The sequence below is a fragment of the Numida meleagris genome, chromosome 7 (genome assembly GCF_002078875.1).
Source record: "Numida meleagris isolate 19003 breed g44 Domestic line chromosome 7, NumMel1.0, whole genome shotgun sequence".
Lineage (NCBI taxonomy): Eukaryota > Metazoa > Chordata > Aves > Galliformes > Numididae > Numida > Numida meleagris.
In genome coordinates, this window is record NC_034415.1 from 5,216,106 (window position 1) to 5,232,709 (window position 16,604).

The following is a 16,604-nucleotide window of genomic DNA, read 5'->3' on the forward strand; positions in this document are numbered from 1 at the left end:
GGCGTGGCCTGTGGGTGGGGGCGTGGCCAGCGGGACGGCTGGCGGCGGGGGGGTAGGGAGCGCTGCCCGTGCTGCCGTGTGCGGTCCCATCCCGCCCCCGGGAGCTCCCAGCGTCCCGCAGCGGGGAAATTTCCACCTCCCGGCCCCGTGCGGCCCTGACTTGTGCCCCTCGGCACTTCTCCACCTGCTGTTCCAACCCCTTCCCCCCCCTCCAAAAGTGCGCTATGGGACCCCCGTGCCTAGCAGCCGCACAACCGGCGGAGCAGCAGCACCGCGGGGGGCGGTGCGGGGAGCAGCCCTGGCGCCGGGGGACGGCGCAGCACGGAGCCCCCCCCGACGGCACCCGGGGTCCCCTGGGGGTCCCGCCGCACCGGCCCCGGCCTCGCCTCCCCGCCGCAGCCCTGGCACGCGGCCGCGCAAATATTTTGGCCTCGGCCACCGCACGCTGCCGGAGCTTTGCCAGCGGGCGGCACGGGGGGAGCACAGGGATCTGGAAGGTTCCCGCGGCCCTATAAAGGCGGGCGGGCTGCGCGGGGTGCTGAGCGAGACCATGCCGGGTGCTTGGCTGCTACTGCTGCTGGCGGGGGGCCTGGCCCTGAGCGTCCGCGGGGACCCCAGAGCCCTGCTGCGGCGCAACAACGATGCCAGCGGGCGCTGTACCTACAGCTTCACGGTGGCCAGCCCCGGCGAGGCCAGCTGCCCCGAGGCTGGCAGCGTAGCCCAGCTGCGTACGGAGCTGGCCGCCCTCACCGCCCGCCTGAGCCGCCTGGAGGGAGCTGGGGGCACGGGGGGCATGGGGGGCTCGGGGCCGAGAGGGGCCGACGTGAGCAGCGTGTGGTCGCGAGGCCCCCAGCAAGCGGCCCCGGCGGGGTGTGAGGAGCTGCAGCGGGCCAAGGAGCGGCTGGAGGAGGAGAAGGGGAGGTTGGAGAGGGAGAAAGAGGAGCTGAGCCGGCGGCTGGAGAGCAGCACCCAAGAGATCGCCCGCCTCAGGGCCACACGCTGCCCTCCCGGCATGGGGGGGGTGCCTGGCCGTGATGCCCTACGCTCTGCAAGCAAAGGTCAGTGCTGGGGGATGGGAATCTGTGGGCATCCCCTCCTCACCTCGAATCGTGCATACTCCCCACACCATCAGGTCCCCTTGCCCCCCCCCAACCCTGCAGCCCATCTCCCCCTCCTGGGGCATCTGCCCCCTGGAACAGTGCCCACCCACTGCGGGGGACAGCACCCAGCTTGGGGACCCCCAAACCCCCTCCCCTGTGCTGTTTGCTGGCCACATCGGCGTGGGGGGGGGGACTGCATTAATCTGGGGGGACCCTGGGATTCCACACCATGGGCAGCTCCCTCCCTCGTGGGGAGGGAGCAATAGGGCCAGTGGTGCCCCCCAGCCCTGGGTCACTGACGTGCCCCAGCACAGGGCGCCAGGCTCCTAAGCCAGATGTTAGGATTTTGGGGGGTGAGGGCTCAGTGCTGGGGCTCACCCAGCTGCCTGGCCCCCCCGCAGCCCCCAGGTGGCAGCCGGAGCCCCTCGGCTACCAGGAGCTGAAATCGGAGAGGACGGAGCTCCCTGCATCCCGGCTGCTGGAGGAGACGGCGCTCGGCCGCCCGCGAGCCGAGGACTCGGGTACTGCCCCGGGACTGGGCTGGGGGGGGCCTTGGGGCAGCGGTGGCGTGGGGAACCGCGGGGGAATCGGGGAGAACTGGGGCTGGGGGAGCCCTGGGGCCCTGCGTGACCGCGGCCCTGGCACTAACGCGTCCGTCCTGCTGTCCCCGCAGGCTGCGGCGAGCTGGCGTGGGTGGGGGAGCCGGTGGTGCTGGGCCGGGCCGACACCATCGCCGGCAAGTACGGGGTGTGGATGAAGGACCCCGAGCCCGTGGCGCCCTTCACGCGGGAGACCACGTGGCGCGTGGATACGGTGGGCACGGAGGTGCGCCAGCTCTTCCAGTACGAGGCGGCCGAGCAGCTGGCCCGCGGCTACCCCGCCAAGGTGCACGTCCTGCCCCGGCCCCTGGAGAGCACCGGGGCTGTCGTCTACCGCGGCGGGCTCTTCTTCCAGCCGCGCCGCTCCCGCGCGCTGGCCCGCTACGACCTGCGGGCTGAGGCCATCTCCGCCGAGCGGGAGCTGCCCGGCGCCGGCTACCACGGGCAGTACCCCTACTCGTGGGGCGGCTACACGGACATCGACCTGGCGGTGGATGAAACGGGGCTGTGGGTGGTGTACAGCACCGAGAAGGCCAAGGGGGCCATCGTCCTTTCCAAGCTGGACCCCGAGACTCTGGAGATCCGGCGCACCTGGCAGACCAACATCCGCAAGCAGTCGGTGGCCAACTCCTTCATCATCTGCGGGACGCTCTACACCGTCAGCAGCTACTCTGCTCCCAACGCCACCGTCAACTTCGCCTACGACACGGCCACCGGCACCAGCCGCAGCCTCAGCATCCCCTTCGAGAACCGCTTCCAGTACCTCAGCATGGTGGACTACAACCCGGCGGAGCGGCGGCTCTTTGCCTGGGACAGCTACAACATGGTGGCCTACCCCGTGCGCCTCGCTCATGCCTGAGCACCGCCCAGCCCCCCGGCCTCCTGCTGTTGCCTCCTGCAAAGAAATCCCATTGTGCTCCATGAAACAAAGCGCTTCTTCGGGGCTGAGCTGAGCCGGTAGATGCGTCCCTCTCTGGCCCTCGTGGGTCTGAGTGGGTGCCGGTGGTTCCCAGCCCTGCTCCAGCATCCTCCCAGCCCAGAGATGGGAGCGGGCAGGGCTCAGGTGGGCAGGCCGCTGGCTGCCTTCCCGCTGGGACACGGAGTGGGACTGGAGAGGGGGCACCTTCAGCCACGCTGGCCCTCCAGCGCCCAGGAGCCCCAAGCTGCCCCTATCGCATCTGGCCTTGTCTCACCTCACCTTGCCAGCAGCTCTCCCGTGCTGCTTCCAGAACCCGCGGTTATCACTATTTATTGTAGAAAGGCTGTAGGAGGCTTGCTACCCCCTCAGCTCGGGGGGATGCCCCAATAAATTCTGCGGTATTAAATCAGAACAAACGTCTGAGTTTCAACTGCTAAACCCTAGAGATTTGCTTAATTTAAAATAGCATTACGAGGTGAGACGGGTGGGGGGGCAGGTTTGGGGCCAGCATAGAGACACAGGGTGTGCCTGTGTCCTGTCCTTGCTGAGCAGTGCCAATCACCTGCGGCCACCCACAGGGTGAGGAAAAAGGGCACGACCCTGTTCTAGAATGGCAGTGGACAAGGGGATGCCGCAGGCACCAAGGCAACACAAGTCCTAGAGCCAGGCAGCACACACGTCCCACAATGCCAGTGAGTCCGGAGGGCTGGGGGGCACTGACAAAACACCTGGGTGGGGGGCTCTGCCTTAAGTGGGGTGGACACAGGATGGGGTACATCCCATCACCTGAGTATCAGCACTTGCTGCCCCTCTGGGCAGGCTCCTGGAGGCTCTCAGCCCCTTCTCCTCCCACAGGCCTGCAGTGGGGCCGGGACATAGCAGAGCAGCGCAGGCAAAGGCGTCCGCCCTGCAGTGATGTGCCCGTGTCATCGCCATGGTGAAGCCTGGCAGTACCACAGAGCCCCGTGACCCGCGGCGAGCCTCTGTTGCACTGAGATGCCTCAGCTCCCTCTGCACGATGGCCAGGCCCGAGGTGGCCGTGTCCTGCTGCTCCTGCCACCTCTGTGCCGCCTCGCGGCTGGCTGCCGTCTCGCTGCAGGACTACAGCGAGGTGGACCGGCAGCACATCCCCCCGCTCTCTGTTAGCTACGCCATCTTCTCCAGGGATCAGGAGCCGGAGCTGCGGGAGGAGCTGAGGACCTCCAGTGCCACATCCATGGAGCCCGAGGCCTGCAACACCTGCGTACTGCGGAGCACCCAGCTCCATGTGCAGGCCCGCACTGAGGAGCAGCCCATCATCGCCCTGCGGGAGGCCGAGCCTAGGGCTGAGGCCTTCCCATGGCTCCCAGCAGCGCAGTCCAGCAACCCCGCCATTGACCGCAGCCCCATCCCCGCCATGCACACCTGCTGGGCTCTGTACGAGGGCCGAGAGCTGCGCCTGCAGGGCGAGGGGACGCAGTGTAGGCACAGCTGCCAGCAATAAACTTTAGTCCATCGCAGCACTCCTGGCCTTGGGAAGCATGCTGCCCACAGCCCTAGGGCAGCCGGCCCTCCGCCTCACTCCAAAACCCACCCTGCGTGGATGACAGAACTGAGGTGGAAGGGTCCCTAAAAGGCCACGTGGTCCCACTGCCCTGTGATGAAGGGGGACACCCGCAGCTCCACCAGGTGCTCAGAGCCCGTGCAGCCTGACATTATCTGCAGGCATGGGGCACCACCCAATGTCCCCAGAGTTGAGGCGCTGCAGGAGCCCAGGGCCACGGAGTTGGGGTGGAGGGGCCCACGTGTGCCTGCTCCTCCCCCTGGGGATGAAGGGATGGTTTGTTCCCGGGCTGCGGAGCTCAGGGAACGGCACTAGGACCAGCCGGACCGAGCCCAGCAATTCCCACCTCCCGCTCCCTGCCAGCGCCGGGGGCTTTTCAGGCTGGGAAGTCCATCATTTAATTGACTAAGAAAATAAATGAAGACAAGCCAAGGCACACAGGATTTCCAGAAAGCCAGGCTTGAGCTGAACAGCAGTAAATACATAGATTGACTTAGCAGGCTATTCAAAGCGAGCCCAGAGAATCCCTCCCCTCCCAAATCCCAGCAGAAAGGTCGAGCTGAGCAGGACTGCTGGCTCCGGCCCCACTCGCACCAACCCCTCTGCTCCTGTCTCGAGAAAAGTTACAATCTTTTCATGGACGGGACCTAATTAAAAAAACAGCGAGTTCCCCAGACAAAATAGCTTCCCAATTCATGGGACTTCCACTGCAATTGTTCCTGACAGCCCGAGAGCCCTAGAGCCGAGATTACACACCAGGTCCCGCTCCTAGACAAAAAGCCAGCAGGGCGTCTGACTGCATGCTTCACCTGCCCTCAAAGGCAAGCGAGGCGGGCCCGGGCTGTCTATAGCGCTCTGAACCCCCAGACGTTTGTTTTTCATTAAGTTCCGGCAGAAATATTGTCCTTGTTCTGCTCAGCACAAGAAACATCCAAAAGCTCAGCCCGTTCCCACTGCTGGGGAATTGAACTGATTTTTCCTGTGGCTTTACTGGAGAGCTGAAGATTAATCTTTTCAGAATCCCCTTGAAATACAATGGTCCAACTGTAGAGAGTCTATTTTGGAGAGTCCCTCTAATACAAGCCAGCAGAGAAGAGGCACTCATTTCTCCCACCTTCTTCCTCCTCTCCCCCCGTGCTTACCGCAGCCGTGCTTGTCCTTTTCCCACAAAGAGGACACACTGTTTGCAGTGCTGCCCACTCAGGAGTTAGTTCTGCCCAGGGCTCCAGCTGCAGGTTACAGCACCTCCATCTAATCCCCATTGCTGCAATTCTGCAGGAACCCCCCCCCGCCCCCAGAAGAACCAACACCATAAGGACAGATCTCCAGCTTCTCTGCTCCCCCAAGGCACAGCCCCAGCCCGCCGCCCCTCACCCAGCAGCAGCAGCACGGCTCTTTCAGGCGGTTGCTTTGGGGGGGACAGAGCCAGCCAGCACCTTTTCCCAAGGCACAAGCTGTCTCTCAGCACTGAGAAATGGGAAATAAGGCGTTGGGTGCTTGCTATGAACCGAGTGTACCCTCTGGTGGCCAGCTGGGCGCAGCCACCTTACCCTGATCCTGCCTCCAGCTCCTCGGCTCGACAAGCACCTGCAGCTGAAGGGCTGCTAAGGCGCTCAGCCCTGCGCTCAGAGCTGTGCTTGAGGGCGTGCCAGGCAGGAAAGGCTCAGTAATTAATTGTATGGTGTGAAGGGGTGGGTGCGTGTGGTGCTCGGCCCTTTTGTCTCATTCTGGCCCCGCAGCAGCGAGTTGGGAAGGGAGCAGCGCAGGAGGGCTGAGCAGCAGCAGAGGGAAGCTCCCCGCTTCCTTGGAAACATTGCCCCTGCAGGAAATGAGCACGTCTTGCTTTCAGCGGCAGCTGAGTGCAGCCAGGTGGCTGCATCCAGGTCTCCTAGGACGAGCAGATCGTCCCCCAAGCGAAAAGCATGGTGAGTCTACCACCGAGCAGCTCACAGGCGACGCCACGTCCTGCGGATGCAAGCAGCAGGCTCCTCGCAGAGCTCCATGGAAGCCAATGTCACACAAGATCTTCACCGCAGAACAGGAGCGCTCAGGGCAGAGGGAAAGCACCACTGGAGCTGCTTCAAACTCAGTTTCTCCCTGGCCCGCTGCTTTCCCAAGCTGCAGGGCGCGCTCTTCGCCTGGCACATGACGTCTGGGCGCTCTCCTCGCCTCCTGCAGCACTTGGCTAATCATGAGATTACCAGGATACTTTATTTAGAGAATACTTTATTAGTTTCTGTAATCAAACCCATGTAAATAAGACCGTACATATTTAATACAGTGCGTTACCCCTGTACAAATGGAAAAAAAATTAAGTTTAACATTTCTAGACCAATATGGCTGTTAATTTCTGTACAATGCCAACTCACACTACAAGTGGGATACTTTTTTCCAAAGTTGACATCACAGCTAAAGTTTCCAAAAATTCAAATTATATATATATTTATATAAAAAGATAACCAATAGCGATTCACTAGGCATCAATAGCAGCAACAGCCTCTCCAGCTTCTGCAGTCATCTGAACAAATTATACACATTAGACTTCCAACTCACTCTTCTTTCCAAAAAAACCAAAAAAATAGTAACAAAAAAAATCCCAGAAAAAAACAGCAAGTTCTGCTACTGATGTGGTACCTGGTGCTTTTTATTAGCTTTTCAATCATTGTCTGGAAAAAAACCTCTAGAATAACATTATTAAAAACAGCTCCAGTATAGCACAGTCACTACTACATATCATAAGCAGGTACAGGATATCTTACATTCACAGAAGTATCATACAGTACTGTCCTACAGCTATAATACTAGAGGATACAATTAAAAAGGCATTATCTGACTTGATTCTACGTTCCAGCACACTGTGGGCAGGGAAGTGGTGCGACGCAGCTCCGATATAAAGAATGCACCTTTTAGGTAAGATTCTCTTTAATCCAACAAGGTTTCTTTTATTCTTGTGGCACAGCTCTAAGTGCTCATCGCTGTATACAGACATAAGCTGGAAACCGTTTAAAGATCACTCGCTTCATATAAAGACAGCTGGACAGAGGTGAACAGAGTAACTGGGACTACTGATGCAATTAACCTTTCAACTCCAGAGGTGAACAACTGAGGGAGTGGGCGTAGAGAACACAGGTGGCCAAGTAGCATTTCCATATGGTGATCTAAATACAGTATATTGTCATCCGAGAAGCAGCAGCCAAAGCACTGCCTTCAGAGGGAACTCAGCACGGCCACGTCACCCTTTGTGTTACGCTACACGTCACACGGTGAAGGCGGTTTTGCCAGCTACGTGGATCCCTCTGTTTAGTTCAGGATGGGAGCTCCTTAAGTCCCTAAAAACTTAATGCACGTTACTTGGCCCAGCACCATTTTCAAATCTGCGTGTTCTCATACTCGTGAGTTTATAAAAAGATAAATAGCAGCTGAAGATCAGAAGAAAGGGAGAGTACTCATCTCGTCAGCTAGGAACACGCCTCCCCAACCGCCTTCTTCCTCGCTGTGCTATTTCTCAGCTTTCAGGCTGGGAAGCGTACAGGTGTGTAAGCCAAAACACGCGCACACGTGTAAAACGTGCACACTACCAGAAGCGGTCTTCATGCTGTCAGAGGAAATAACAAGCCCAAAGAGCCTAGAAGCTCAGCTGGATACACAGCAGTTTGAATTCATAACTGCCGGCAGCTTCTACGTCCCTTTATGTAGGTGAGAGCCCTGCGGGCAGAGAGGACTGCTGTCTCATCCTCGGGGCTACAAATTCATGCTGCCGCCGCCATCTCCCCCGTCCTCCCCTCTCCCCCCCACCTCCAAGGAAATACAGCCTCTAAGATTTTGTTTCTTCGGTTTTGATCGCCTGAGGTTTGATTGGTCCAGTTCTAACAGGCTTTGTTGCTGCAGCAGGTGCGGGGGCAGGCTTCTCCTCTGCTTTGTCCTGGCAGACTCCTGAAGAGTCAGCAATCGCCTCGGAGGGTTTGCTCCCGTTCTCGTCCACTTTCTGCGCTTTGCCTCCTATCGGTTTGCTCTGCTGCTGCTCAGAAAAGAATCTCTGGGTGGACTGAAGTACCTCTGCTCTCTGCTTTGCCTTAAGGAAGGGAGAAAATATATTTACTGGAGAGATGGTACAGGAATCCAAGTGACTTCACGAAAGCAACGCCTAAATGACTGACCACCTTGGCCAGGCTTTGCCAGAAGGGCAGTGTCTATCCAGTTCCTTCCCAGATGCCCACACACCTGGGCACCTGGCTCCTCAGCAGCAGTGTAACACTGTGCCTAGGCTTCCCTTGCTCTTCACAATCCTCACGTCCACAAGGGAGAACCGAGGACAAGTTTCAATCGTTATCTCACATCTTTTTATGTTGCCAGCTAGCACTACAGAACGCAGAAGTACAAAGAGCCCCGAAAGAGTACAAACAAACTGAAGTTTCATTGCACAGTGTCAGACAGGACCAGAACACATCTGCACACTGCATCAGCCTGACACTACCCAGCCACACAGGCACTGAGGGCCACAGCAGCTGTCCTTTATCCAGCCCCTACACTCAGGAAGCTGAAAGCATGAGGCAGAAGGAGAGAAGCAGAGTCTCCGAGCAGCCAAATTTCCCCCTGCTGCTCTGGACACAGACCTTGGAGCCTGTAATGCCAGTGCAACCGAACCTGACTCCAATCTGTGCTACATGTTGCTGAAGCTGTGTCTGCTTCCAACTTGAAGCAGGTACTCATCCTGGGAAGCACAAACCATTGCCTGGCTTCCTCTGAATCCCTCCTGATCCCACCAGTAACCTCGACTTGCACCTGCTAAGTCCAGCCTTTGTGACCAAGAGTTAAAGCTGCAGTCTTACACTGGACCTTCCACGTATCAGTGAAGAGCTGTGCGCACCAGATGCTTCAGACCAAACACTTGGCTCTCCAGCCTGGCCCAGATTTGGGTAAAGCAGGAGCCGCAATACCAGTTCAACCTTCTGGAAGCAGTTAAATGCCTTTTTAAAAATATGAAGACCTATTTTACACAAGGAACTCCAACCACAACACAGACAACCAGACCCACATACCTCTCTGTATTTTATGCATTTTATAGGAAGTTGGAGAGAAAAAACAGCCAAAGCCCAGAACATGAGGTCTTGGTCTTGATACCGTATAGTTGCTTCAAGCAGCCAACAGAATAGAAAACACATCTGTGAACTCTCGTCACACCAACTGCAACAATAGTCTGGTTTTACAGAAGCCAAACACCTGAAATCCTTTGTGTAATTTCAGATATCCCCTGAGGTTAAGGCTAAAAAGCTGAATGATTTAATCACAGGCAACCAAGCATGACAAAATAACTTACATTCTTCTGAGCAGCACTTGCAAGGAGATTCAGAAAGCCAGGACTGCATGTCTGTATTTGCTATGACAGGTTAGATCCAGTCTGTAATCGACTCAAGACAATACCCCAACAACATCATCTGTTAGGTCTCCAGAGGACATCAACTAGTAGTAGAAAAATTCTGGACACCTGGTCTCTTTAAGGTGGGGGGTTTATCAACTCCTACAACCAGAAGTCACCAGAATAAGCACACCCTTTCGCTTTTGTACCTCTCCCTACATGAGTTACAGCCAATGACAGCAGGTAAGGGAGCTCCCAGGCACCACCCATCCACACAAGCAGCTTATTCTGCAGAAAATGGGTAGATGAGCTAAATGTACATTGTCCCTACGCAGATTCCCTGCAGTCTCTGCCTTGTAAGAAGAGCTTGCCTCATCCTGAAGGGTCCCAAAGCGCTCTAGCAAGGTACACGACTCGTTGCCTGCTACTGAAATGCAGGCACCTCTTCTGTGGAGCGTACCATGTCACTGCATTCTGCCAGAGAGACTTACACAGGCACTGCATCTCACTGGGAAAAGAATTAGCAGAATCAGCTAGAAGCAAGGCTGGCTGGGACACGAGGGTTCATACCGCTGCTCAGAGTTGGGGGAGATGTGAAGTGACAGCTAGCACTCAAGTTCATGGGCTTCACCGCTCATTCAAAAATCCAGCTGTCAGATCGCCTTGGGCAGCAGCAGCTGCTTCACAGCCACTCAGCACAGGATCACTTGAGAAAGGAAGCTCCCTAATCATTTTTTTAGTCTCAAGTTCTTACTAACAGAAAAACAAAACAAGGTTTAGAAAAGGTCTACGTTCAGCTGTTGCAGGCCCGGCTACTGGCTTTGGCTCCGGAGGCATTTTAATTAAGACATGATCTGCAGACACATTCCTGCCCTACAAGCCGTCAAGACTGAACTGGTGTTAGCAGCACTGCAGTTCAAATACTAACCTTCATGTCTTGTTCAGCCTTCATCGCAGCCTGGCCCTGACTGCCTCTGGCTCCAGACACTGATCCACAAAGACCTCTGGCCACATGCGGTAAGCGAGGGTGGCTCATAAGGCCTGTGATCATCTGAGACGGCATCTGACTATGCAGTACTATTGGCAGCCTCTCAACAGGCGCTGGGAAGGTGTTAGTATATGGGGCTCTTACCAATGGAGGGAGCAGGTTAGGCTGAGAGAGGATCTAAGTGGGGGAAAAACAACAAAAAGAGACATTTAGCAATTACAAAACCGCCAACTAGATTGCACGTTGGCATCATCTTATAGGGGAAGAAAAAACACCTGCTCTGCTGTCAAACTGATGTCAAGAAAACAGGCTTTTATGTTGAGAGGCCACACCTTAATTCCAAGAAAGAACAGCAATTGAGTGCTGCTGTGCCTTCACGTATTACTGACAACGTAGACATCATAAGTAATAAGGGAGAAGACCCACGCAAGGGCAGTGGAGGAGTCACTAAAGGCAGTGCTGAGAAGTCTAGGTACTAGTTTCTGCTAGTTGCAATCCAAAAACATCAAACCTTAAGCTCTGCAGTCAGACACTCAAGTGTTAAAGCCTAAAGAGAAATATCCTACATTTTTACAGAGGCTACCTCTCCCTAGCAGCCTGGCTACAGTCATCCACAACCGGGACGTAGCACCCTTGTAAAGCTGTGCTCCCTGGAAAGCCAGCACAAGAACTGACATCGTTCACACCTTCTAACAGATCCCCCGGCACGCACAGAACTCTCAAATTAAACCCACCGCAAAACCTGCGCTACTCGTTAGTAAGACCAGAAGGTGTTTTTGCCTTCATCTTGAAATCAGTTTCCTCACACGTTTCTTTTTTTTAAAAGGATTTCATTGTGCATCTCCCTGTGATAAAACCTGAAGAAACATAACAAAGTTGCGACGACACCGAGTTCTACAGAGCAAGATTTGCCTGCAGGAAGCCAGCAGTTTCCTACCTGTGGTGCAAACTGTGCAGGAAATGGCTGGGTCATTCTCACAGCAGCAGCTGCTGACTGGAACTGCTTCTGGTAGACAATGCTGTTCATTTTATTGGACTGATTGTTAGGACTCGTAGAACTGGCCCTAAAGAAAAACATCGGTTAGAATCACACTGCTCTCAAACAAAGCGTGTTTCTATCATTAGCTGCAAATTAAAAGGCAGCTTGGAGTGGGGGGAAATCTCTTAGAGAAGCTGGGATCAGCTGTTTTTCTGGATGCACTGTCAGTTCAAAGTGAAAAAAACCCAGAACTTAAGAAGACAAAGAGAAAAAATATGAGAAATATTTAGGATATGGGAAGGCTATAGGCTTATGTCTATATGAAAGACCTCTCCCAAAAGTACTATGATACAATTACTAACGAAGTGTGTGCTTCTTCCCCTTTCTGCTCCCTTTTGCTCAGTCCTGCTCCCTTTATACTGTTGTCAGGCTCTGAGCTTGTCACAACAGGCATTCAACTGCAACGTGCAGCTGCTTCCACTCTCACCTGCTGGCCAATGTTTTAAAAATGCATTTGAGCAGATTTCCAGAGTTCTAGAGAAAATGCTCTCTTCTTATTTTACTTGGCTGAGAGCATGTCCCTCCATTAGAACTTCTAAGACGTGATGAATCACCATGAATTAAATGAAGCTTGAAAGATTACTTGGAGGAAGGGCACTCAACAGCTCTCAGAGAAGGAGGAAAGAGTGAACAGCCTTCTTTAAAAATGGAGGCTGACTTGCAGAGAGTTCTCGTGCAGAGTGTGTGGGCAAAACACAATGTAAAAAGAGTAGCAGGACAACAGTGACAAGTAAGGCAGCTAAACTCAGTGCACACAGCATTCTACAAGCTTACAGAAATTTGTTTAGTTTTTACTTGGGACTTTTGAGCTCTTATGTTTTTCTGCATCCTCCCAATACCTTCACACTTAACAGCAAAGCTTCTTGTATGTCCCAACTCAGCTGCACCTCAGAGATTCTACACGACATGTTTCTACAAGACACAGACCGTCTTCCTCGCTCCTTTTTTTCCTTATATGAAATAATGCAGTAAAGAATTCGGGATTGCATGCAGGAGCTCAAACTAATTTCTGCTTCGCTAGAAAAGCCTGAACACTTCCAGTCTGCTCCAGTGAAAGTCAATGAAATATAGTCACCACACTTGGGAGTGTAGTTTTCAGTCTTGGTAGTTTTACCCCAAAGTACATCTCTGCCCAGTACTCAGTATTCTAGGGCATTTTTTAGTTGATTTGTTTAGTTCCGTTTAATTCCAAAATATTTTTAATGTCTTATTTCTGAGTTTTACTTTTCTGGCTGAGTGCAGTGGGGATCTGATAACATACACCTTAAGAGCACGCTCCTTGTAAGTTATAAGTAAACACTGTATTTTGCATTAGTAGCCCCTCATCCCACACTTTGCAGAGCTGGCTGCTCATGTATAACTAGGTGAATTTTCCAGATCTGATATTTGAATTTTGAACTTCAGAAGAGATTTACCGGAAGGGACTGGAGGTTGGAGTAGTACTTCTACCAGAAACTGGTGGTGTTCCAGGTTTAACATCGATACCACCTCCAAATGCCTTCAGTTCCATTTCTGATATCTGAAAAGCACAGCAATTAACATGTTAATTCAATAAGAGTAAAGAATTTGAACAGTTTCAAGTTTTCTTTCCCACCTCAGAAACCACAGAAAAATACTTCGCTACAATCCTGAAAAACACTGAAAGGAAGAGCTGAATAAGATAAGTTCTACAAAACAAGCAAAAAACCAAAAGCACAGTAAAAGTCATTCACACTGAAAATCTTCAGTCTCTAAATGGAGCAACGAATCTTGCATGTTATTTTGCAGATACAGTCAACAGAATAAATTAGTCTCTGGAACAGCGTCCTTCCACGCACAGCTATAAAGCATAATAAAGCTATATATAACAATATATAGCTATAAAGCTGCTCCTAACAGAGCAGCAAAGGCACCTAAGGGAAAATCCCACCATCCCACCATAGCTTCCTCATTTCTTGCTGAAGCAATAGTGACCGTACTCTGAAATCTAGGCCACAAGCTCTAAGTATCTAGAGCTAGATGACTTCCTGCTCTGGGGAAGACCTTGCTACACCTGGCAGAAAGCTTAACCGTGTTCATGTACAGTGTTATCAGTGCCACCTGAAAGCGTCACGAGTGTGTGGTGCTGTTCACTATCCAAAAATGCCACGTACCTACAAATCTGAAATTTTAAGAGACCTCGTGGTTGGATGGCAGCTCTACACATCCTTTGTTAGCAAGTACCACAGAGGCTCCTGATAAAGGAGAAAATTCCCTTGCAGCATTCCAGTTTCCTGTTCTGTTTCAGTGTTACCTCCTTGCTAGAGCTGTCACTCAAGGCAAGTTTTCTTTCACCATGAAACCAGCCTTTGCACAATATGTGTTACGTTCTCATTATGCACCTTGCAGTGCCCTTCAGAAAAGCAGAACCTCAGAGAGCAGTAGAATTTAGTTCTATTTTAAGGTCACAGTTAATGTAAAGTCCACTGAAGTCCCTAAAACTCCAGTCTGTTGCATCACAAAGTCTAGTTTCCTTGCCATTCGCTCTTAGATTCACATTCAAGGACAGCAAAGATGATAATTTAATGTCCTCACAGAAGTAGAAGGGATAACTTCCCTTTTCTAGAATTATCTACACACAGATACACAAGCTTCTCTTGCGATGTTTTTCACCACAGCTACCTAACAGAAATTCTCTGGGATACCCATCTACACGGAGAACAAGACAGTATTAGTAAAGATTACATCTACCCTGTTAGAGCAACAGGTACATGATAGAATAAATTCATGCAGCAGGTGGCAGCATTACAAATCCAGTCCATGCATTTGCTAGTTTGGAAGCACAAGTGAAATCTTGCAGTTTGCTCCAATATTAGACCAGAAACAGACAGAAGCACGACCAGACTGAAAAACCAGCTCTGACACTGTGATGATGCTCTAACAATTGCTTCTGTACAGTTTTCTATATGGGGCTCTCCATGAAACATTCTACTAGTCCACAAAGCCATTATCAAACAAAGTACTCCTGCAGTGCAAATTAAGCAGTAGCAAGCCAGCCACAAACAAAACTCAGCTAAGCCTTCCCAAGATGCACAGACTCAGTCACGAAGGGACTAATCTTGGCTGGCTTTTCTTTTTTCCCCTCTCTAACTTCTAAGATCAAGGCATGTCTTTTAGATGCAAGAGTCAAAGGTTGCCATGCTGGTACTACAGAATAGCAAATAGCTGTGCTTCATATTAATTTTTGTATTGTAGATTTAATCCATACTATTACCTTTCCAGTTGCAGCTATCATGCTGTGCTGAGTTCCTGCTGGGATTAATCCTCTGAAAGGCTGAGTTACTTGTGCAGGTCTGCTTAGATTTTGAGCCTGTGCTTGCGGTGGCGTGTGCTGTAGTGGTGGTTGTAAAGACTGGGGTAGGGCAATAAGTGGCTGTGCTGTGGATCCAAAGTTGGGCAGAGAAAGCTGTGATCCTGGTAAAGGTACTGTTACCTGGGGGAAAAAAAGAAGTACAGAATCACCAGTAACATTACACAAGGGCCAAAGTTTAACTTTCTTTACTAGTTCTGTGATTTCATTTGTATACAGGGTAAGTGGCTTAATCTCTTATGGAATCATAGAATAGTTTGGGTTGGAAGGGATCTTAAAGATCAGCAATAAGCATGTGAAAATACCACAAAAGTGACCTAACTGGCAGGAATTCTTGTATTTAGTTTGACCATCAAGCTCAAACCGGAAAAAACGCATTGTGTGACTACAAGACTATGTGTGATATGATATTCCCCAGATGTCAAAGTCCTAACGATGTTCTGCTCTGAAAGATGAAAATTAGAAGTACAGAGACAGTCCCACTTGAACACATTAAAAACACAATTCTATGAACGCTTCCAAAAGGTCCTTAAAACTATGCTCTATTTTCAACAGACGAGACCTAATTTGTAAATACCTTTTTTCTAGACATCTGTTCTGGTAACTTCTTGTGTATTAAGTAGTCTACTATAGCTTTTTTTTTTCCTCCCCAAAGCCACTTAAAAATCGAAAATTGAACCAGAAGAGGGAAGCCACTAGACAGCATGCTGTAAATATGACAGTACTTGCACACAGCAACTTAACAGACGTTTCACGAAAGAATTCCACTGGAACTATTTTACCAATCTCCTGATGCATGTTACTGATCTGGCTGTCCTATTTTGCTTGTTTGATCATTTATCTGCCCACTTCTCATTTGTTTTTCCACGTTTGATCTCTGATATGTGGCAAGTCTGACTATTCAACTCAGTGAAACTCGGTGTTAACAATTGGGCTGCACAAAGCACCCTGTGGTTTACTTGGCTCTCTCTACCACCGATATCTGAACTCAGAAAGGCAGCACATACCTCAACCAATTAGCAACAGCACCGTGCAAACTAGATCTTTGCTTGTCACTGGAAAGTGAACTATTTAAGAGAAGGAGGCCAGAGACAAACAATCATGATGAACTTGCGGGCCATTCAACTTCTCAGTAACTCAGTTTTGCAGTGCTGCTGCAGTAACTCTCCTCTGCTATCAGTCTCTAATTCTTGCAGTTTTGAAGAATTAATGATTCTCTGAACCTACCCAAACCATCAACAACAACATGCTTTTAAGAAGAATACAATTTAGGAAATTTACCATGCCATAGTTTACCTGCTGGAGAGCACTGGGAGACTGGGCAGTGTTGTAGAAATTACTCTGGCCAGGCTGTTGAACTTGCCCAGAATACAGATTTGAGGCCTGGGTGAGCGTAGCTCTGGCCTAGGAAGAGCAAAAACCAACATTAAGAACGCTTGATTATGAGATACTTAATAATACTTAATGTAACAATTAAGATATTACTTAATTCTTAAAACTGAGACAGTGTGGCAAGTAGTACAGCAGGAAGAACAGCACAAGAATATGAAAACCTGACTGTTTCAGACTATAAGAAAGCACTTATTTGCAAATGGTGGAATAGCTCTTTGTTACCTACAATAACAGAAACCAAATCAAGAGCTCCAATAGCGTGAAGTGCACTATTACACTGTTACACCAATAGAACAAGTGCAAAGATCCCTGTATTCTGGAGAACAATCCTCAATCAAGA

At 51.5% G+C, this 16,604-nt stretch overlaps 2 protein-coding genes across 2 annotated transcripts in view; one reads left to right on the forward strand and one right to left on the reverse strand.

Annotated features, from left to right (window-relative positions):
* MYOC (myocilin) lies at positions 3–4,120 on the forward strand. The gene is given in 5 exon segments (XM_021405062.1): positions 3–360; positions 363–1,058; positions 1,502–1,621; positions 1,774–3,310; positions 3,474–4,120. Coding segments are annotated over 4 exon segments (1,737 nt in total). The 5' UTR covers positions 3–224; the 3' UTR covers positions 2,559–3,310; positions 3,474–4,120.
* PRRC2C (proline rich coiled-coil 2C) overlaps positions 6,370–16,604 on the reverse strand; it is a 51,771-nt gene continuing 41,536 nt past the window's right edge. Inside the window, exons 29-33 of the mRNA XM_021405075.1 lie at positions 16,169–16,276; positions 14,777–14,995; positions 12,960–13,063; positions 11,443–11,569; positions 6,370–8,233 (exon numbers count right to left, since the gene is read on the reverse strand). Coding sequence (XP_021260750.1) covers positions 7,976–8,233; positions 11,443–11,569; positions 12,960–13,063; positions 14,777–14,995; positions 16,169–16,276 — 816 coding nt within the window. The 3' untranslated portion in view covers positions 6,370–7,975. The remainder of the gene's footprint in view (positions 8,234–11,442; positions 11,570–12,959; positions 13,064–14,776; positions 14,996–16,168; positions 16,277–16,604) is intronic.